Source organism: Gouania willdenowi, chromosome 18 (genome assembly GCF_900634775.1).
Source record: "Gouania willdenowi chromosome 18, fGouWil2.1, whole genome shotgun sequence".
NCBI lineage: Eukaryota > Metazoa > Chordata > Actinopteri > Blenniiformes > Gobiesocidae > Gouania > Gouania willdenowi.
In genome coordinates this window covers 4,279,561-4,303,377 of record NC_041061.1, presented here as the reverse complement: position 1 = coordinate 4,303,377, position 23,817 = coordinate 4,279,561, and the positions used below count along the sequence as shown (strand labels likewise).

The following is a 23,817-nucleotide window of genomic DNA, read 5'->3' as shown; positions in this document are numbered from 1 at the left end:
TCTTGAAAAAAACTCGTTTATTAACAAGGTTCTTTCACGTGGTTTATACCAGACATGTAGTCAGCTGGCTTACACACATAGTACACAAAAACATATAAGAAAATAAGAAAACACTACAAAACGGCAACAATATTGCATAAAATGACTCTAGACATGCAATACTAATCCAAAAACACACAAGGGTACAACATACATAAAGAAAAGTACATTGAAAAACTCAAAACAACAAAAATACACAAAATGACGACAAAATCACAGAAGTACAACAGAAATACACAAAATGACTCCAAAAGTACAACATAGATAAAGAAAAGTAAAATAGAAAAAACCACAAAACAACACAAATACAAAAAAGGACTACAAGACACACAAAAGTACAACATAGACAAAAATACAATCAAAACCCAAAACAAAAATGCACAAAATTACTCCAGAAACACACAAATGTACAAACTGCATAAGCAAAAGTACAACAAAAACACACAAGAGGCTAAAGGCTAGAGGCTAAAGGCTAGAGGCAACCAATATTAGCGCCAGCGTGTACCGGCTGCCGTCTGCTCTGCTGGAACTTTTGTTTATGGCCGCATTGATTGGTATTTTGTGCCAAAATGTCACTGTGCTGATAGTGTACGATCGTCAGGCACTTATTGATCTTCATAGATCTGATAAGGTGCGTCTTAACTACAACTTTGAGGATCAAGCATTTAGACTCCCTCCACACTTGGCCTCAGTACCTGCTTATCTACTGTGCTCACCTGTCCCACGGAGGAAGCGTGCCAAAAAGCGGGGTAGACATAGTGGACTCCTGCTGAGGATTAAGGCATACTGGAGGTTCAATCCCGGGATTGCTCCTGGATGCCATGAAGCTCATGGATTGCGGTGCATCCAGCCTGTGGCTCCTGTACGTTTGGACCCCGGCCTGCGTCATCTGCCGCTGACAGCGCCACTGCACAGTCCGGCACCGCGGGGTGGATTACGGATGCCTTCGACGCTACGTCGCTGCTCTATGCGGGCTAACAAGGAAGTGTCTCTTCGCCTGTGTTTGCAGAATGATAGCTCGCTAGCCAACAAAGCTCATCTCCTGAAGGACCTGTTCATGTCCCGCAAGCTGGATCTTCTGTGCATCACGGAGTCATGGCATCGGTAGAATGAGTACGTTAATTTTAATGAGCTGTGCCCTCCGGACTGCTCCGTGTTTGGAACTCCTCGTGAACATGCGTCGTGGTGGTGGTTTGGTGCTCGAGTACCAAGACTCTTTCTGCTGCAAACGGATGGACATGAACACGTACAGCTCCAGACATGTAAGGTTAGAAACGTACACTCTTTTCACTGTGTTTTAATCCACCTGGTCCTGCTCATTTATTCCTTGATGAATTCGCTGAGTTCATGTCATCTATTGTTAAACTGGAGATTGTTATAATCCTTGGTGATTTCATTCTCCATGTTGATAACTCCTCCTGTCCCATGGCAGCTGAGCTGATGTCTCTCATGGATTCTTTTCACTTTGTACAGCATGTGTTGGGTCCAACACTCTAAAGGTCATACCTTAGATTTGGTCTTTTCTTTTGGTGCAAAATAATACCAATGTGAAAAAGCAGAGACGCATTATTAATAACTCTGCAATCAGTGGGTTTTCTGCCTCTTTTGACCCAACTACTTTTGCTAGTTGTGATGATGTTTACACATTTATGATGAACTTCAATAGCCATTGTTTGACTGTTTTGGACACAGTAGCATCAGCTAAAAATACTCTAAGCTCTCATAAAAAACCTTTTCCATGGTAGAATGAAGCCATTTTTAGCTTTAGGAGAAGCTGCCGGAAAGTGGAACGTTTGTGGAAAGCCACAAAATTAGAGGTGCATGAATTAAATTTTAAAGAAATGATAATGGAGCTAAATGAAATAAGAAAACGTGCTCGCTCAATTATTTCTCAAATCTTGTTTTACGAAATAAGATAAATCTCAAAGTCTTGTTTGACACCATTGAAAATTTTGTTGCACTCTCACCTCCCCATGTGACTGTGTACACACAGGATGACTGTAACAATTTCTTGAACTTCTTTGTGAACAAAGTGCAAGACATTAGGGCTAGTATCACTCCTCCCTTGGTTAGCTTGTGCATTGCCTCAGCCCCTGTGTGTTCATGGTCCTCCTTCACTCCCTTCAGCCTACAGGATGTACAGGTTTTAGTAGGAAAAAATAAAACCCTCATATCGAGCCCTGTGGACATTGTTCCTACTTCCCTGTTTTTAAATGTTTTTGATGTTGTTGGTCCGTGGGTGGTAAAATTGATAAACCTTTCACTTCAATCTGGCTCAGTCTCCAGCTTCTTTAATCACGCTATAGTGAATCCCACTCTTAAAAGGCCTAATCTTGGTCCCAGGGAGCCTATAAACTACCGGCCCATATCTAAACATCTTGCTTTAGGTCAATCCACTCCACTGAAACTGCTCTTCTGAAGGTTTCCAGTGACGTAATGATGGCCGCTGACTCTGGACGTTACACAGTTTTGGTTTAATTTGATCTGACATCGGCCTTTGACACAGTAGATCACGGTATTCTCATTGATCGACTCAAATCCAAGATGGGGTTTTCTGGGGCTGTTCTCCAGTGGTTTACCTCATGTATAAATGGAAGAAGTTTTAATGTTGCTACTAACAATGTAGTGCTAGATGTGTCCAACCTGACATGTGGAGTGGCCCAAGGCTCTGTCTTGGGGTCTGTTTTGTTTTTATTGTACCTGATGCCTCTTGGTCGGTTGATCTGTGGTTTTAAAAATATGTCTTATCATTTCTATGCAGATGATATTCAGTTGTACTGCTCCTTTAACGACTCAGAGTTTCACTTTTTATCTGAGTTCTTGGATTGTATATCCTGTATCAGATACTGTATGTCATCGAACTACTTTCAAATTAATTCAAACACAACAAACTCTGATCATTGGTCCTGATAAAAATAAAATTGACTGATTAAGAACTCCATTGGTGATCTGGGCTCATCTGTGAAAACCTGCCTCAGAAACCTTGGGGTTGTGTTTGATCAATCAATGTCTTTGGAAGGTCACTGTCATCAACTGACCAAAAACTGTTTTTATCACCTTAGAGATATCTTTAAAGTGAGGCATTTGTGGGTAAAATTGAGTTCATATCGTCCCACATTGATTATTGTAACTCTGTTTTCACCTGTTTCAACAAGTCGACTCTGAACAGACTTTAAATCGTCCAAAATGCTGCTGCAAGACTTTTGACTGGTGCACTCAGAACAGCCCACATTACCCCCATTTTATCTCATCTTCATTGGCTGCCGTTCACATTTGGAATTGAGCTTAAAATTCTTGTCCTGACATTCCGTGCGTTGCATGTTCAGGCTCCTCAGTATATCACTGACTTGTTGTGTCCCTACACTTCAGGGCGCACCCTTCGGTCTTCAGGTCAGGGTCTCCTAAAGATCCCTAAAACTCATTTTAAAACCTGGGGAGACCTGGCGTTCCAGGCTGTGGCCCCCAGACTCTGGAATGACCTGTACCAGTTTCTCCCGGAGCTTGACTGTGTGGACACTTTTAAAAATCACTTGAAGACTGCGCTCTTCAGAAAAGCCTTTGGTTAAATGGATTTAAAATGGATTTTTAACTTTTATTATCCTTTTTATCCTTTCATGATGCTGTTGGTGTAAATTCACCTTTGTTTTACTTTCCTTTTATGATGTTGCTCCTGTTGTTTTATTCTCTTCTGTTCTGTACAGCACTTTGTGATTTTTATCCGAGAAAAGCGCTTTATAAATTAAAATTACTTACTGACTTACTTACAAGAGGCTAATGGCTAGAGGCTAAAGGCTAGAAGCTAAAGGTTGGAGGCTTAAGGCTAGAGGCTAGAAGCTAGATGCTAAAGGCTAGAGGCTAAAGGCTAAAAGCTAAAAGCTAAAAGCTAAAGGCTAAAGGCCAGAGGCTAAAGGTTAGAGGCTAGAGGCTGAAGGCTAAAAGCTAAAAGGTAGAGGCTAAAGGCTAAGAGCTAAAGGCTAAGAGCTAAAGGCTAGAGGCTAAAGGCTGGAAGCTAAATGCTAGAGGCTAAAGGCTGGAGGCTAAAAGCTAAAGACTAAAAGCTAGAGGCTAAAGCCTAAAGCCTAAAAGCTAGAGGTGAAAGTCTATAACCTAAAGGATAGAGGCTAAATGCTAGAGGCAAAAGGCAAGAAGCTAAAGGCTAGAAGCGAGAGGCTATAGGCTCGAGACTAAAAGCTAGAGGCTAAAAGCTTGAGGCTAAAGGCTAGAGGCTAGAGGTTAAAGGCTGGAGGCTAAAAGCTAGAGGCTAAAGGCTAAAGGCTAAAGGCTAAAGGCTAAAAGCTGGAGGCCAAAGGCTAGCGTCTAAAGGCTAGTGTCTCAAGGCTAGCATCTAAAGGCTAGCATCTAAATGTTAGAAGCTAAAAGCTAGAGGCTCCAATAAAGCAGACGTTTTGTTGAGTCGTTGCCTTGAAAAACATTTTAGAAAGAGAAGCTGCATTGATCCATATCTTTGTGAACGGAGCAGAACAAATGAACAAACGAATAAACCGAGACCTGAAATTAGTCGTCACCTGTTGGAGTAGAAAAAAAACAATAATTATTATAATAAAGCTCTTTCAAAAAAACCCCCTGCTTTTTGCTATAGAAATTGCTTGCATTCCTCGTATTGAACATTTGAAAATTACAGTAATAATCTTGTCTTATTACTCTGTCAGTCCGTAGACACAGACAATTTCAATAACGGCCTCTAAACCTTTTAGAGATATTCCTGTCTAACCTTTGTTTACTTTCTTTACATTTTTTCCAAACGTTGGGAGTCAAAATTGACCAAACAAACAATAATTATTCCCAAAAAATTGCAATACCTGTTTTTATTGAAATTGTCATGTAAAAATTACAAATTGACTTGTAAATAAAATAATTTTCATTGTAATTAAAGTAAATACTGTAGACAATTAAGAAAAGTATGATAATTTTTTTGTTTATTTAAGAATTTCAGTTTATTAAAGAAAAGACTTGTTAGATGTTATAACTACATAAAACATATATTATAATAATATACGTATAGTATATTTATATCAGACTAATATATGTTCTAATTTTGTGCGGCCCCTTAAACAAACACACAAACCAGGTCCAAAAAAACATAAAATGACTCCAAAACACAGAACACAATAACAACACTGTACACAAATCACAGAAAAATACAGCAATGACAACAACAACACAAAATACTACAACGCGCAAAAATGACTCAAAAAACACACAAAACAATATCAAAGAAAAAAAATAAAAACACACAAAATAACTCCAAAAACACAAAAAAAATCACCTATTGTATTGGTATTTAAGCTGTGTAATTAACCTTGAAATAATCATTAAAAAAAGCTGTTTTTTCTGCAAAAAAACCCAAAAACCAAAGTATATGTGGTGTATTATTTACAGTTTGTCTTCATCAGTGTCCAGCAGACATTAATAATACAGTTTCCAGTCTTAAAAATAACAGCCTGATATCTGAGGAGCACTTAGACTGGACTTGGCAGCAGTAGAAAACGATATAAAAGTCAAACCTTTAAAATAATAATAACACTGTCCTGGTGGTAAAACATTTATGGTTCCATGCTGAGAGCAGGGGGCCGTAGCGTAGCGCCTCATTTATTTCTCATAAGGCGAACACGGCGAGTGGAAAACATGATGTATTACATTTGGTTACCGTTCCATGGCATCAAGACGTGGACTTGGACCCGCTGAAGAAGACTTTAGGAAAACACATCATCGTCGACGTACAGTATACTTACAGTATAGTGAGCTAATGAATATTAACGACGGATACATGGAATCAATTATCAGGAATCCCCCCAAAACCAGAGGTAGACTAAAGAGTAGCTACCTACATTTTTTGTTTTTGTTTGTTTTGTTTTTACCAAAATAAGAGTACAGTCACTTAAACTAAATATTACGCGAGCAAGAATGGAGAGTAGCTGTTTAAAGATTTATTCAGATAAAAAAAGAATGTACTGCAACGACACAAACTGTTGAATTCTGGAAGCAACCAAAATATATTCAATAAAAAAATTTAAAAAAAACTTAATGAAATAACGTGAAATATAATTAAGTGAAATAAAATAAAGAAAAACAAGATGCAATGAGGAAAAATAGACCAAATGACATGAAAATAAAGTAAAATAAAATACAATTAGGAATATTTGACAAAATAAATGAAAACAAGATACAATAAATTAGATGAAATAAACAAACAAATAAATAAAAATAAGTTACAATAAGGAAAATAAAACAAAATAAATTAAAATAAGATACAAAGAAAAATTTGACGAAATAAATTTAAATAAGATACAATAAGGAAAATTAGACAAAATAAACAAACAAATAACTAAATTAAAATAAGATGCGATAAAGTAAATTAAAAAAATAACATAAAATAAAATAAAGTAAAATATGATACAATAAGGAAAATGAAACACAATTAATTAAAATTAAATTGAAATAAGACACAGCAAGGAAAATAAAAAAAATAAAGCAAAATAAATAAAACGAGATACAATAAGGAAACAAAATAACAAAATAAAATTAAAATAAAATACAATAAGAACAAATAGAACAGAATGATCTATCTACTGTATATACTGTATCTATCTAGAATATTTTGATTGTTTAAAAGTCGTTTAACCTTCAGTTTTTGACAGACTTTTCTCCTTATCATGACAATATTAAAAATGTTGACATTAAACCTTCATTTTCTTCTATTCTGTAGCTTTTTATAACCATAACATATGTAAGGTCAACAGAATAATTTTCTGGATGACGTGACTCACCGTAGAGGATGTTGATCAGGGAGATCGGCATCACCAGGATCCCCACCAGCATGTCGGCCACAGCCAGAGACCTCAGGAAGAAGTTAGTGGCATTCTGCAGTTTCTTCTCCAGCGACACGGCAAGGATCACCAGGATGTTTCCGCCGATCGTCAGCGCAATGATGACCAGTATGAGCAGCGCCGGCCAGTTCTTCTCCTGGATCACCGCCCTGGTGACGGACTCCTGCGCCGTGGTGTTGTCCAGACCTAAGCTGAGGATGGCGGCCCCTCCGCTACTGCCTCCAAGGCCGATCCCCCAGGGAACAGTTTGATTGAAGTCTGCGGGGCTGCTGCTCGGCCAGGCCATCCGACTCCCCATGTTGGGAGAGGAGGTGGTGGTCGGACCAAACCCGCCCGGGATAGCTCGCGTTGGGCCGCCCATCACAACAAAACAGGAGTTCCCAAAAGAAGCAACTCTTTTTCTGGAGAATCAGACATTGACGAAGATGACGAAGCTTGGAAAAGAACACTCAGGTTTTTGGGGTAAAAAAGGAAGGAAAACCAGGGTGGGGGGTTTAGGAAAAAGGGGTTAGGGATAGGAACTCATTACCAACGAGCGCGTCTTTAATTTGCCACAGTATGTATCAAGTAATACTCGCGGCAAAAGTCATTGCCTTGTTTGGCAAGGTTTGCGTCCTCAATGTCAAGCCAACAAGTCATTGACCAAAGTTCATGAAAGAAAGCATGCAAATCCTGGCTGGTTCTTGGTTCTTCTTCCAATCCTAACCCCCAACCCAGGAAGAACTGCGAAGTGTCTCTAATCTGGAGACCGAATAGGCCGCATCCATGGTAGTCTTTAGTCCTCGGCTAGACAGAGAATATCCTTCGAAGTTGATATGTGCCAGTCTCTGGAATCCTGATGTTGTAGCGTTGGAAGTGTTTGTCCGTGTGATGTTTCTTCATCTACAGTAGAGGAGAAGTTCTGGTTGAACTGTGGAAAGACGACACAGAAGTTCAGACCTCACTTTAAAGTCCTCACAGACCGGCTTTGATATTTGCAAACAGAATCTTTGATCTTTCCAATATCTTTCCAATATCTCTTTCATGTATTGATTCATTTTTAGAAAGACTATTGAGAGCCCAAGTTTTCATCTGTATGAAATGTATCATTACAGGAGTTGAACCTGCCTGTGTTTTTTCCTAGCAACCGAAGGTATCGTTCCTCTGGCCATTTGTGTTTTTAGGTATTTAGAAATCGTCAATCATTATCACCAACCAATCTAAAGTATTTCCATTAAAGCTGCAGTATGTAAAATCTTGAGAGTAGAATGGAAACAACCTCGCTCCGCCCTCATTCTTCCTTCTTTTGACATTCTTTGCTGTGTAACCGTTGTGTCTTACGCCGCAATGGAGACTTTCCGAAACATCTGCCATTGCACTTTCACTGCCAATAGGACGTGAATGCTGCTCGACAAATACCTTTGTTGAGCAGCTAATAGTAACACCCAAAACAGCTCATGGAGCACTTAAAAACATCTCTGATTAGTGGAAAAAGAGCTTCACGCTCCTTGAGCTTGAGGTCCAGAGTCCTCTTAGAACACTTTGAGTTTAAATATGCTCAAAGGTTAGGATGGTTTTTTGAACAAATGATGCCAAAAAAAAAAAAAATTACATACTACAGCTTTAACTCTCTTATTATTGACCACTGGCCGTCTTTTTGTTTACAGTTTTGAACCGTTATTTAAGTAAGTTCTCACACTTGTTAGTCAAGATTTGCAATATTATTTTCTTCAACTTAATATATCACATGCAGACATAGAAATAAACAGAAAGATTAAAGAATAAATTAATAAATAAATAGACAAAACAATGAATGAATAAATAAATACATATCTGGAAAAGTCGACACAGATTTCAACCGACATTGATCGATTGGTAATTGGTGGTTTGATAATCAGGCTCATCAGTAGTCGTGAGTGTTTCTAGTGGTTAATGGTGTTATTGGTGTTATATTATTTTAACTGTATTGTCTGAATGCTACTTCGCCTTATTTTTTTACTTACTGATTATTTCACTCTCTTTACCATGTGACTCATTGTTTACTCTGCCAGACTTTCACTCGTCTCCTCGGCACAAAAACAGCTTTTTGAAATAGATTTTCTTCCTATTTGGAATTGATATGATATTTAATTTGTTTTTGAGGAGCACAAAGTTAATTTGGAACAGCAGAGAAAAAACTTGGGAGACAAGCTGTGTGTGTGTGCATGTGTGCGTGTGTGTATGTGTGTGTTTGTACAGGCATTTGTGTTTGTGCATGTATGTGTGTGTGTGTGTGTACTGTGTACGTATGTATGCGTGTGTCTGTGTGTACGTGTATGCGCGCACGTGGGTGTGTAGGTATGTATAGTATGTGTGCATGTGAGTACAGTGTGAGTACATATGTTGGTGTGTGTGTGTGTGTGTGCACGCGTGAGTGTCTACATATCTGCATGTGTGTTTAAGTGTGTATGAGTATGTGTGCATCTATACGTCTGTGTGTGTGCGTGCATTTGTGTGTGCTTTTGTGTTTGTGTGTGTGTTTTTGTGTGTGTGTGCAACAGTCAGAGTGTGAAACAAACTTCTGAATGTGTGGGCTTGAATGCTAATGAATGGGCGTGTGCTTCTTGTGTGTGCGCGTGTGCCTGTGTGTGTGTGTGTGTTTGGGCTTCTCGTGTGTGGGTTTGTGTGCGTGTGTGTGTGTGTGCAGCAGTCACATTGTAAATTAAACTTCTAAACGTGTGGGCATGAATAGTAACGAATGGGTGTGTGCTTCTCTAAGTGTGTGTGTGCATGTGTGTGTGCGCGTGTGTGTGTGTGTGTGTGTGTGTGTGTGTGTGTGTGTGTGTGTGTGTGTGTGTGTGTGTGCAGACAGTCAGCAGCTCCAGTGAGACGTGTCGTGCACACATTCTGATCACGGCTGTAATTAAGTTCCTGCTTTGTTTCTTTTTCATTATAGTGGGAACATTATTATGATCATTATTAACATCTCAATGAATAATGTGTGTGATCATCTGCTCCATGTTTTAGAAACTTAGAATCAATGCTAATCATCTGTTAGAGCAACACACTGGGAGTAGGGAAAACCCATTTGTGTGTGTGTGTGTGTGTGTGTGTGTGTGTGTGTGTGTGTTCAGACACAGACACTGTGTGCATTAAGTATTTACAAACCTCAGATGAACATGAATTCTCCTCTTTGAGGAGAAGAATAGGCTTAAGGATTCCTTTATGGCAAACACTGTCAGTAAATGCACAAAAATGACTCTTTAAACGCTGAAAATGACAGAGGAAATACACAAAATCAAAGAAAAATACATAAAACACTTTAAAGAGGCAACACAAAATGACTAAAAAACTGACACGTTGACCAGAGAGTACACAAAATGATAGAAAATTAAACAAAAGAACAAAAATGACTGAAAAACCAATTAGTTCATTTAAAAAAAAGGGAAGAAAAATTCAAGATAAATACACAAAAAAGATGACAAAAATGTTCAATAATTACTTTAAAAACACAAAACAACAAAAATACAAAACATTTGTCAAAATATACACAAAAGGACATACAGTAAATGAATTTAAAAATGCATAAAATGACTAGAAAAAAATCCAAAAAAATGACTCAACACAAACACAAACACAAAATGACAACAAAGAGACACAAAAAAGACAAAAAAAAAAAAAAAAAACAAATGACGAAAAAATGGACAACAGAATGCACAAAAAGTACTACAAACAAACACACAAAACAACAGAAAACACAAAATGATAACATAAAGACACAAAATAACAAAAGAAATACTCAAAATGACAACAAGAAGAGACAAAAAAGATGCAAAATCACAAAAAACATACAAAAGGACAACAGAATACACAAAATGACTCCAAAAACACAGAAAATGTACTTAAAATACAGAGCGACTCTCAGCTATGTCTCCACTCATGGACTATTTGACCATTTTAACTTGAGGAATTGATACAAACAAGCCCTCCTGTTGTGCACTCAGGTGTGCCTCACCTCCTGATTGTCCTCCCTCACTATTTAAAGTAGTGATTGGACACAATTACTGGTTCATCCCAGAGTTTTTTTGGGGAGAAATATTACATTCACAGCAAAATAAATCATTGGAAACACCCCAAACAAATCCTGGGCATTGATCTGCGTCTAAGTCTAAGTTTACGTCTAAGTCATACCTGTCAAGTATCCCGTTTTGGCCGGGAAACTCCCGTATTTTACCCCTCTTTCCAGCCATCTTCCCGTATTAGTATTTTCCTGTAAATATCCCGTATTTTAATCTAATAATAATTTAAAGATGCCTTACTAAACTGAACGTCGTCACTAGCCTCGTGAGAACTTCCACCTGAAATGGCCTTAGGGGCAGTTCTCGTGAGATTAGTGCTGACAGCGGCAGCAAACCTGGAAACAACTCAGAACAGAGATGATGAATGAAAAAAAAAACTAAGAACTGGTGTAAATACGTTGTAAAATGTGACACAGAGTTTATCTTCACAAAGACCATCAGGATGGGACACAGTTACACCTTCTGTTAGATTAATAACTGAGATTTTAACGTCTACCACAGCGGAAGGAACACGTGAGTCACCATGAAAAATCAGCCAATCACAAGTGTCACAAATATAAACTGCTTTATAAAAGTGTTAAAGAATGTAAAGTCTGTAATAAATGTTTATAATATGTCATTAGTGAATACCAGAGAACCACATGAGTGATCATGAGAAATTATAATAAAATATATAATGAAAATAAATGTCCCTGTGTAGCATTTTGCATCAGCAAATTTAACCCAAAATTGTTTTTCTGGTCAGACTTTATTTGATAAAAATTATCTAGATTTATATCATATTTCACCATTTTGAGAAAATATATTAAGATATGAGTTTTGGTCCATATCATCCAGCCCTAGTAGGAATGTTCACAACATTTTAATGTTAATAAAGGTCGACCTACCAGATTCTAATCACATAATTGTATTTAGTAAATGGTTGATAAGTGGGTATTTTAGATTTATTGTACATCTATATCAAAATATAAGGGATACTGGAGCTTGGTTGGGTGGGTGGGACGACTCGTAGTGAGAGCCAGAAAATTTCCCTTATTTTCAAATCCAAAACTTGACAGATGTGGTCAATGTCTATGTCTGCGAGGATGTGGAGTTCCAGTTGTGACGCAGATGTGTTTAAAGCCATCTCTGCAGTGGGAGATGAAGGACAGCAGAGGGTGAGGGGCCGAGCGGGATGGAGGAGGATTTCCTTCTCATTAGGACACAAAGACAGACTCTGTGGAGAAGCTTAACATTCATCGCTTTACTCCACGTTATGTCTTTAGCAAATGTCAGCTTATCCGCTAACAATACTTTGGTAGCAGCAAATAGTCTGAGACGAATCCTTTGTTAATTTTTTTATTTAATTGTGACATATATATATATATATATATATATATATATATATATTAGAAACACACACAAAAGTGTCCAAAAAACCCGCAAAATAAAGGAAAAAAGTGACAGAAAAACAGACCACCCAACAACTGACGATACAGAAAAGAACAGACAAATGCACAAAATGACTGGAAAACCCACATAATGAGTGCAAAAACTCACACAAATTACAGAAAAACACAAAAGAAGGACAGAAAAATATGAAAAGTGATTCAGAAAACACACAAAACGAGTCCAGAAACCAACAAAATGAAAGGAAATAACATGAAGTGGCAGAAAAACACTCAAAATGATTCCAAAAGCACATAAAACGACAACAACCAATACACAAAATGACAGCAAAATACACATAGTGACAGAAAAATACACAAAACGACTGGAAAACCCACAAAACAAGTTCAAATACCCACAAAAATGAAAGACAAACTCACAAGATGCCAGAAAAAACACAAAATGACTCCAAAAACACAGAATATGACAGAAAAATTGATAGAAAAAACACAAAACGAGTCCAGAAACACACAAAGTGTCAGAAAAATACACAAAATGGCTCCAAAGCCACACAAAACAACAACAAAAAATACATAAAATGACAGAAAAATACACAAAATGACTAAAAAGAAAAGGTAGAAAATGACAACAAAAACATGCTAACTACCTCCACAGTCTCAGACCGTAGAGGAAAGGAAATTAATAAAAAGAATTCCAAAACACGCCACGAGAGAGAAAACGTGTTTTGTCTGTTTTCTGCACACTGCCACCTACTGGTCAGGAGGAATCTTTGTAAAAAATCTTTCAGGACAAAGAAAAGTAGAGTCTGTCGCCTCGTAAACTATTTAAAGTGTGAAGCAGCTGCAGTCAGAGTGACTCAGCACTGATGTTTGTTTTCCTGGTAGTAGAGGAAGAGGAAGTGAGAAAGAAACCATGTGGATCACTTACTTCTCAGCGACGTGGAGGACTGGGAACAAGCGTCTCTTTCTGGCTCTTCCCTCCCGCTCTGAGAATCCCTCGTCATCTGTCAGTGTGAGGCTCCGCAGCGAAGGATCAACATCATCATCCATCTGCCTGAGGACGAAGAGGAGGAAGAGGAGGAGAGAACCCACGGAGGTTCACTTTGGGAGGCTCTTCAGTGGGACGCTGGCATCACTAGCAGACTGCCAACCTGCAGGAAACAAAGACACGTTATAGCTTCTAATCCCAACCAAACACTCATAGAGACCGTAAACATAACACTAATGCAGAAAAAGATGCAAAAGGACAATAAAAATACATAAAATATCAGAAAAATATGCAAAACGTGACAAAAATACACAAAAAAGACACAAAAACATGCAAAGTGACAATTAAAAAAATACCTTAAATATCAGAAAAATGACTGAAAAATATAAAAAGGGATTTCTCCACGTCAACCAAAATATCTACATGCATAGCCACCATAAAACACCGTAGAAATAACACTAATGCAGAGAAATAGACAAAAGGACAATAAAAAGATGCAAAATGACAATAAAAATACATACAAATACCAGAAAAATATGCAAAATGTCACAAAAATACATGAAATGATCGCAAAAATGTACAAAATTACAGAAAAATACACAAAATTACAACAACCACATAAAATGTCACAAAAATACACAAAAAGACAGAAAAACATGCAAAGTGACAATTAAAAAAATACCCTAAATATCAGAAAAATATGCAAAATGCCACAAAAATACACAAAATGACTTCAAAAAGGTACAAAATGACAGAAAAATACACAAAATTACAACAATACACAAAATGACTTTAAAAAGGTAAAAAATATAAAACGGGATTTCTCCACACGTCAACCAAAATATGTACATGCATAGCCACCGTAAAACACTGTAAAAATAACACTTTAAAGAAATGTTATTGTGAGATTATGGTTAAGATTTAAATAAACTGTGTTGTAATGAAAGCAGTGACATAAGCACAGTACTGAGTGTGTGTGTGTGTGTGTGTGTGTGTGTGAGGGTCAAAGGTCAGAGGTCACCTAATGGACCTCACAGATGGTGCAGCATTACAGAAACAGTACATCTGTATTTATGTGGAACTCAAGGCTTTAAAGCTTGACTACGTAGTAACAGCTTCACTGAAAGCATTCCTGGAAAGATTTATAATCATCAACAATAAGTACACATTTCACACAGAGTTCATTTAAATACACTAAGTACAGGCAATTGTTCAAATTGTCACTGATTTATGTTTTGTATTCATGTTTTATTCATATCATTTACAATAAGCAGCTTTCCAGTGTTTAACAATAATCAATCATGTGTTCATTGAACTTCCAGTGTTTAAACATCATATACTGTATTACAAAAAAACAAGTAAGTGACACACAAATTACAGAAAAAGACACAAAATAAGGAAAAAAAAAACCCAAAATCAAACAAAAACACACAAATTCACAGGAAAAAACACAAAATGAGTTCAATATCACACAGAACGAGTTTAAAAACCCACAAAAAATGAAAAACAAACACACACACAATGAAATAAAAGCCACAAAATGAAGGAAAAAGATAAATGAAGTAATTTAGAAAACACACAAAATGAAAAAACACACAAAATTACAGAAAAATACACAAAATGACTTCCAAAACACAGAAAAATACAAAAAAGTGATTTAGAAAAAACACAAAACACACTAAATATCATACATTTACTCGCTATTTTTCTTCAGAAAAACAGTGACTGAAAAAATTTAGCAAATGTCAAATTTTCCTTCATAATGTTGTTAAATGTACATGAATCAGAAATCTAAAGTTAAATTGAACGTTTTGTGTTTTTTGAGTTACCTACAATTCTCATTGATCAAAGCCAACCTGTGGGATCCCTCAGGGCTCCGTTCTTGGTCCTCTTCAGTTTTGTTTCCACAATTTCCGCAAATAAATTTTAGACACAGCCAAGAAAGTTTTTGTTGCAGCAAAATATTATAACCATTATTATTATTATTATTATTATTATTATTATTAGGCAGCAGCACAAAAACAACACTAAAATGTTCTCGAAATAAATAAATACCAAGAAACAAATTCATGAGCCCAGAAAAAGCCAGAACAGACACAAGAAACAGGTGGTTCAGGGACCACATGTGGCCCTCATTCAAAATTTGAATGGACCCTAATGTAAATGCGAAAAAAAATACCCCAGAAATACGCACATTGACAGAGAAGTACAAAAACAAACCAAGAAAAATTTACCAAATGACAACAAAAACACGCAAAAAGATAAAGGAAAAATCACAAAATGAACGTAAAACAACAACACACGTTCACGACATGACAGAAAACAGACAAATTCTTTGTTCTTTCTTGTATTAATACTCAGATTTGTCATTATTCTAAAGCTGACCCATAGGGGGCAGTATACACCAAGTCCTCACACCCATAGGTGGAACATAGTTGTAATCCTGATGAAAATAACCTGTTTGTGTGTTCCTTGTTAAGTGTGTGTGTGTGTGTGTGTGTGTGTGTGTGTGTGTGTGTGTGTGTGTGTTTGTGTGCGTGTGTTTAATAGCCTCACATCCTCTCATAGATTTATTCAGATTTGTGTTCCAGTGAAGCTTCTCCATAAAGCCTCACATTAGTACTAGTAGTCTGTGTGTGTGTGTGTGTGTGTGTGTGTGTGTGTGTGTGTGCGTGTGTGTGTGCGTGTGTGTGTGCGTGTGTGTCGGCTGTAATAAACCAAACAATTGTTGCTCTTTACAGAGACAGAAACCATCACATCCCACTGCTCAGATCATCGTCATCACTCGTTGTTGTGCTGAAGTTAAGGTCAGCCTGCTCACACACTGAGGAATTAGGATGGATTACTGTGTGTGTGTGTGTGTGTGTGTGTGTGTGTGTGTCTAAAAGGTTTTCAATCAATATGCTTTGGTTACGACGTTTATTATGATCGTGTGTGAACATCTATAGTCATAAAGGCACGTTAACAGCTTGACTGAAGTTAAATCAACACGGTACAGACGACAGCAGTCCGCTACCATAGCGACGAGCTACGCTAGCAAAAGTGATGCTATGTCCAAATAGTCCCTCCTATCTCCTTTCATATCCACTTTTCCTTAACCCCATTGATGACGTCAAGGGGTTAATCAAAGGTGTTAGGAGACTTCCTAAAGGAGTTAGGGGAAAGTTGTTTTGACAATCAGACGCACTTTCACTAGATGACGTAATAATCTGATGGCGGTGAAGGTTAGTGACGTCTGCCGTAGTGAAAAAACTACAAATTTACGAGAATGAACTACTAAACGCGCATTTATAACACTTTGCCCTGTGCCTCTAACCGCTGATAAAATCTGAAATATCAAAAAGTTTGAATGTAAATCAAGGGAAAAGAGGCTACCAGGCAACGAGGAACAAAAGTGAAACTGAAAGAACGTCACATTGAGAATGGTTGCTCACACTCATCTTCCACTCACAAATCATTATTAATCCAAAATAAGAAGGATTTAATGATTTATGTAAGATATAGGCCTACAAGACGTTGTAGGAATACAAATATACAAACACACAAATCATTCCTAGGTGAATGAAATATGTTGAATAAAACACAACGTGGCTAAACATGTCTCTGATCCCTTTTTCTTGAACCACAGAGTGTCAGTTTTCCGTCAGCGTTCAGATGTGCCTTTAAATGCCGTCGCGGCAAGGAATTGTGGGTCAGCATTATCTGGTCTCCTTTGGTAAAGAATGCATCAGTGTTTCTTAGGCTAAAGGAGGTTATAAAGGAAGCATTGACCCTCCTTAGCTTTTAGAGAATTGGAACACTCCCTATCATGGCTGCCACTTAAAACACTTTCGAGGGTTAAAGGTCAAGTACTATGCAATTTGTCGCTCAAAGCTGCAAATTTTGAACTTTTTAAGCGACTTCGGGTGACACTGTGTCGCAACACCCAATCAGCAATTAGTTTCTCCCTACGTCACTCCCCCAGTCGTCACGTCACTGGGGTAGATGAAGTGATGAAGCGCGCAAAAAGCACGACTTGTTCAAGTGATTCATCACGGGCGATTTAAGCAACGACAGTAACGTTCAGTGTGAACGCACCTCAAACACAACCAACGCGACTTCAGCGAATCTGGCAACTAGATTACATTCAAAATCAAGCAACCTCCCTTTAAGCAAAGTAACTCACGTGATTCCTGCAACTCGATTGCGCGATCTAAAAAGCTTAAAGTTGAAAATTTGAAACTTTTCAAGCGACTTCCAACTTTCCGAATGAAAAATTTGAAACTTTTAAAGACTTCCAGTGACTCAAATCAAGCGACTGGGTTGCTGGAATTGTCACGTCGCTTGATGTTGCATCTAGTTGCCAGAGTCGCTGAAGTCGCTTTCGGTGGGAACACACTTTTAATGTCATTTCTTGCTCAGGGGCAACAAAAACTCTCTCAACACTGAACTTCATTGTGTTTCGTCTCAATTTACTGAAAAATGCCCCTCTATGCAGATGACACTCTACTTTACTTTATGGATCCAGAAGTAATTCCCTTAATCTACATTTATGTATGACCACAAAACTGAAATTAACGTAGTTTATTATTTGGTCACAGGACATCTAATGTGCCGTCGACTGATGACAAAACAAAGATAATCAACTTTTCGGCTCGGAGTTAGCAAAGAAAGGAAGAAAACATCACACGAGCAGACAGTCAAGGTGCTCTTTGCCCTTCAGTGGGCAGCGACACACTCCTCCTCCTCCATCTTCATCTTACAGCTAGAGCTGAAGAGCAGACACTCCAGGGTAGTGACACATCTTGCTCTTTCTAGCTCTGGATATTTATATCCATAATCCCCCGCCCTTCCGTCCACAATCCTCTGCCTCTGATCCTTCACCCTTCACTTGCTTTATGCTTGACATACATCTGAGATTCAAAGTCACTGCAGACTCTCAGGAGATGGAATATCTTTCAACAACGTCACACCGCAGCAGAAATCCATGAGAAGTTTTACATGTTTTTAATGAGGTTATTATTCCTGGAAGAAACTGATATTAGTTTATATCATTACACAGGCAACAAATTATTATGACTCATTATTTACGGTCCCCAAATCAAATACACAAAATGACAAAAAAAATACACAAAAGTACAACACAAATAAACAAAACAAACATATTTAAAATGACAGAAAAACAAGACAAATAACACCAGAAACAAACAATTGAAACACTCAAAACGACAACAAAAACAAAAACAGTGACAAAAACATTCAGAAAAACAAAAACAAAACAAAATAACAACAAATTACTTAGTGTTCTGCTGTTCATTTGTGTATTTGTCTGTAAATTTGTGTTATGTTATGTTTTCAAGTCATTTCGTGTATTTTTGTTGTTTTCCGTGTATTTTATTATTATTTTTTATTTACTTTAGTGGGCCACACAAAATTTGATTTATATTATGTTTTCAAATCATTTTGTGTATTTTTGCTGTTTTTTGTGTATTTTTTTCCATTTACTTTTGTGAGCCACACAAAATTAGATTTATATTATTGTTTTCAAGTCTTTTGCTGTCTTCTGTGTGCATTTTTTTTATTTCTTTCGTGTGTTTTTGGTGTTTTTTGTGTATTTTCCTATCATTGTTTGAGTTTATATTATGTGTTGAAGTCATTTTGAGTATTTTTGCTGTTTTTGTGTGTCTTCTTTTGCACTTTTTGTGTGTAATTTCTGCAGTTTTTAGTGTGTAATTTTGCAGTTTTTAGTGTGTATTTTTGCAGTTTTTTTGTGTATTTAAAAAAAAAAATAAAAAATCTGTTTACTTTTGTGAGCCACACAAATTTAGATTTATATAAGTTTTTTTGTGTGCATGTATTCTTGCTGTTTTTTGTGTATTTTTCTATCATTTTTTGAGTTTACTTTTGCAGGCCATAAAAAATTTGATTTTGTGTGTATTTCTTATTTGCATTTTTGTAATTTTTGTAGTTTTTTGTGTATTTAAAAAAAAAAAAAATTGGTTTACTTTTGCGAGCCACACAAATTAGGTTTATATTATGTGTTCAAGTCATTTTGAGTATTTTTGCTGTTTTGTATGTATTTTTTTGCATCTTTTTACGTGTTTTCTTTTGTGTGTATTTTTGCCGTTTACTTTTGCGAGCCACACAAAATTTGATTTATATATCATTTTATATATCATTGTTTTCAAGGCTTTTGCTGTTTTTTGTGTGCATTTTTTTCAGTTTTTTTGTAGACATTGGGGCCACATATAGGCCCCAGGCCGTCAGATGCCCATGTCTGACCTAAAGTATTTTGTCCTTTTGACCGCCAAGTATTCAGGAATAAATATATTACAGATAAATGGTGACTTTTTACAATGAGGTGTACGTACATTTGTTTGAATGAGCTGTTTTGCCATTGCTGTTGATCTAAACTCATCTCTACTCTCTCCATCTTTGATCCGTGTGGGAGGAGCTAATCTTCTTCTCTTCTTCTTGCTGTTATTGATGAATGAGAATTCCAGACATCGATAGGGCTTTTAGTTTTGTCCATTAGTTTCTGTGACCAAGGCTAATGCTTTAAAAACATGATGAGGGGCTTGACTTCCTGATGCTAATAGCTGTTAGCGTTAGCGAGACACACACACACACGCACACACACACACCATTAACCTCCTTTCAGCCTGTGCTTCTCTTTCTTCCATCTCTCTATTATTGCCTTCATCGTGTTTCCAGGCAAATGTAATATCTTTACATGATGTCATGCTCCACAGTTCAAGCCCTCCTCTCTCTCTCTCTCTCTCTCTCTCTCTCTCTCGCTCTCTCTCTCTCTCTCTGTTCTTTCCCTTTTATATTTCATAGTCTTTGCTCATGAATTCATGTGAAACTGTGTTTTTATAATATCTTTCTGAACATTTCTTATTATCTCAGGCAGCGTGAAGTGTTATGAGTTCTAGTGATTTAAAGCATTGGATCCTTTACTACATAGAGCCGACTAAAGATGACATAAAAATACACAAATTGACAATAAAAATACACTAAATGACAATAAAAATATACTAAATGACAATAAAAATACACAAAATTTAAAGAAAATATACAAAATGACAATAAAAATACACTAAATAACAGATAAATATACAACATGACAATAAAAAATGCACAAAATATAAGAAAAATATACAAAATGACTCCAGAAACACAAAAGACAGCCATATAAATACACAGAATGACAGAACAATATACAAAAGGACAACACAAACACACAAAACGACAGAAATATATACAAAATGATAACAAAAATAGGCAAAAAGACAACAGAAATACAGAAAATATCAGAAAAATAGAGAAAATGTCAATAAAAATACACAAAATGACTCCAGAAACACACAAGACGCCTACAAAGATATACAGAACAACATAATAATATACAAAAGGACAACAAAATTACAAAAAATACAAGAATAAAATCCAAAATGAATATAAAAATGTACAAAATGATAATAGAAATACACAGTGTATCAGAAAATAGCACAAAATGACAAATTAATGTATACAAAACGACAATGAAAATATCAGAAAATATCAGAAAAATATACAAAAGGACAACAAAAATACACAAAATAACAGATAAATATACAAAATGAAAACAAAAACACACAAAACAACTCCAGAAACACCAAAATGCAGACAAAAATACAAAGAATGACAGAAAAATATACAAAAGGACAACAGAAATATACAATATAGGAGAAAAATACACAAAACGACACAAAAAATACACAAAATTTCAGAAAAATACACAAAATGACACAAAAAATACACAAAATAGGAGAAAAATATACAAAAGGACAATAGAAATAAACATAATTTCAGAAAAATACACAAAATGACACTAAAAAATACCCAAAATGTTAGAACAATACACAAAATTACAAAAAAATGACACAAAATGACTCCAGAAACACCAAACACACCAACATAAACACACAGAAGGAAAACAGAAACACACAAAATGTCAAATACAGTAAATATACAAAATGACACTAATTGCACAGAAAACATTCGAAAAATACACAAAATGAAAACAAAAATCTATAAAATGACAATAAAAACACACAAAATGTCAGAAATCACCATGGTAACAGTTATCAGTTAGTGATATATTAATCCATCCTTATACTACGGGCCAATGTAGTCTGAGACTATCAATAATGTCAGTCTGGAATTAAAGGTTTTTCCCAAAAAGAAAAGTGTATTTTCTCTGTGACACTAATGAAAGAAAAGTGTGAAATTATGAAAAGTATTTGATAAAAATGACTGGTTTGGTTTGAAGCTCAGAGAAAACTGAAAATCACTCCACGTTCCAGCGATAATAGGAAAAGAATAAATGATCAGAGACACTTTCACACACTTTATGAGAGAAATCAGCTCCTAAAGCTGTAATGTGTCATATTAAAAGGATCGATTGACATTGTCTGCAGAGAACATTACATTTTTATAGTTTTAAAATATTGTTATTATTAAAGAAAACGTGTGTGAAAGGAAGCCCACAAGGGTTTTTATTCATCATTTATGAAGTGTTTGTCTTCTTTATCTGAAGGACGAACGTGTCTCTGTGAAAGCTTTACTAGAATAGGTTCATTTTCACACTTTATAATATTATTATTATCATAAAACACCAACATGGGAGTCCTATTATATGTGTTTTTGTTTGTAATTGTGTATTTTTTTGTTATTTTGTGTCTTTTCTGTGTATTTCAGTTACTGTTTCAGATTTTCTTTTGCTTTTTATTTAGTTTTTCAGTGTGTTTTCGATGTTAATTTTGTGTTTTTTTGGCTTTGTTTTGTTTTGCGTATGACAGAAATTATAGAAAAATTACACAAAATTGAAAAATTACCCAAAATGACTCCAGAAACAGAAAAGACGCCTATAAAAATAAACAGAATGACAGAAAAATTTACAAAATGACACAAAATGTCCGAAAAACAGACAAAATAAATACAAAAATACATAAAATGACAACAAAAAAACACAAAAAACTAAATCACACAGAGCTTTTGTTCTTTCCTGTATTAATGAGTATGACAGAAATGACCAAAAAAATACTAAAAGATAGAAAAAAATACACAAAAATTACTCTAAAAAGACGACTACAATTAAACAACTGAAAAACAACAAAAAACCCAATGCAAAAATGTACAGAAAATACAAAAGGACAACAGAAATACACAAAATGACAGAAAAATAGACAAAATTAATACAAAAATACATGGAATGTCAACAAAAAAACTTTCCTGTATTAATCAGTATGACAGAAAAGACAAAACAATATACAAAATAGGAAAAATACACAAAAAGGACCCAAAAAAGACAATGAGAATTAACAAAAAAAACACAAAACAACAAAAAAACACAAAGCAAAAATGACAACAAATTCCAGAAAAATAGACAGTGAATAAAAATGACTGATAAAAACAAAATGACAACAAAAATATATAAAAAGACAACAAAGAAACACAAAAAACAAAACACACAGACCTTTAGTTACTTCCTGTATCAATGTGTATGACAGAAATGACAATATATATAAAACAATGGGAAAAATACACAAAAATGAGTGCAAAAAGATAACAATAAATAAACAACTGAAAAACACACAAAAAATGTACAGAATGACAGAAAAATACACAAATTGACAACAAAAAACCAAAATGACTCATAACACACAAAATGACAATAAAAACACACAAAATGACAATAAAAACACACAAAATGACAATAAAAACACACAAAGCCTTTGCTGTTTCCTGTATTAAAGCTCCGATTGGTGAGATTTATTCTAAATACTAAATGTTTGTGATAAACGTAGCTCGTCTTTAGCCTTAAATCCTCAGTAAGTGTTGGAAACAGAAAGTGTTTGTTTACAAGTAATAAAGAGAAATATTTCCCTCTCTAACATTATTATATGCTCTATATTCTGCTTTAATCCTATAATTCTATTTTAATATCTCTATCTACTGCTCTGTGTCAGTCACAGCTTGAGCCAAACTGTGCAAACATCCATCGTTATGATTATTATCTGTTCAGAGGATGCTAACAGCATGCTAACGACGTCTTTGTGTTAGCATTAGAAATATATAAGATCCATGTTAACGTCAAACACTAAACATTTAATCCACTTCTTATGGACTAAAAAAACCAAAACAAAAATAGTAAAGTTTTCTAGAGATACAAATTAGTTAATACAACTTAGTGCTAAAGGTTATGCTAGGCTATGCTAGCTTGGGATGCTAACTGTACCGAAAAAGCAGAATAGTTTTATATTTGAACATTATGGTAAAATATTAACAGTAGGTTAAGAGTCAGAAGAATAAAAAAAAACAAAAAAAAGAGGAAAAAGGTAAAAAAAAACAAAAAAAAAACAAAACAAAACAAGTCAGATGAAGGAAAAAAAAGAAGAAAAAAAAGGAGGAAAAAGAGGGGCAAAAAGAAATAAATTAACATAAGTTCAGAGTCAGATAAAGAAAAAAGAAAAAAGGGGATGAAAAGAAAAAAG

At 35.7% G+C, this 23,817-nt stretch overlaps 1 protein-coding gene across 2 annotated transcripts in view; it reads right to left on the bottom strand.

Moving 5' to 3' along the window:
* The window catches only part of htr2cl1 (5-hydroxytryptamine (serotonin) receptor 2C, G protein-coupled-like 1), a 99,661-nt gene that overhangs the window by 12,618 nt on the left and 63,226 nt on the right, over positions 1 to 23,817 (bottom strand). For both annotated transcript variants that reach the window (XM_028474742.1, XM_028474743.1), the window contains exons 3-4: positions 13,241 to 13,463; positions 6,828 to 7,797 (exon numbers count right to left, since the gene is read on the bottom strand). In XM_028474742.1, the coding sequence (XP_028330543.1) occupies positions 6,828 to 7,248 (421 nt within the window). In that variant the 5' untranslated portion in view covers positions 7,249 to 7,797; positions 13,241 to 13,463. The remainder of the gene's footprint in view (positions 1 to 6,827; positions 7,798 to 13,240; positions 13,464 to 23,817) is intronic.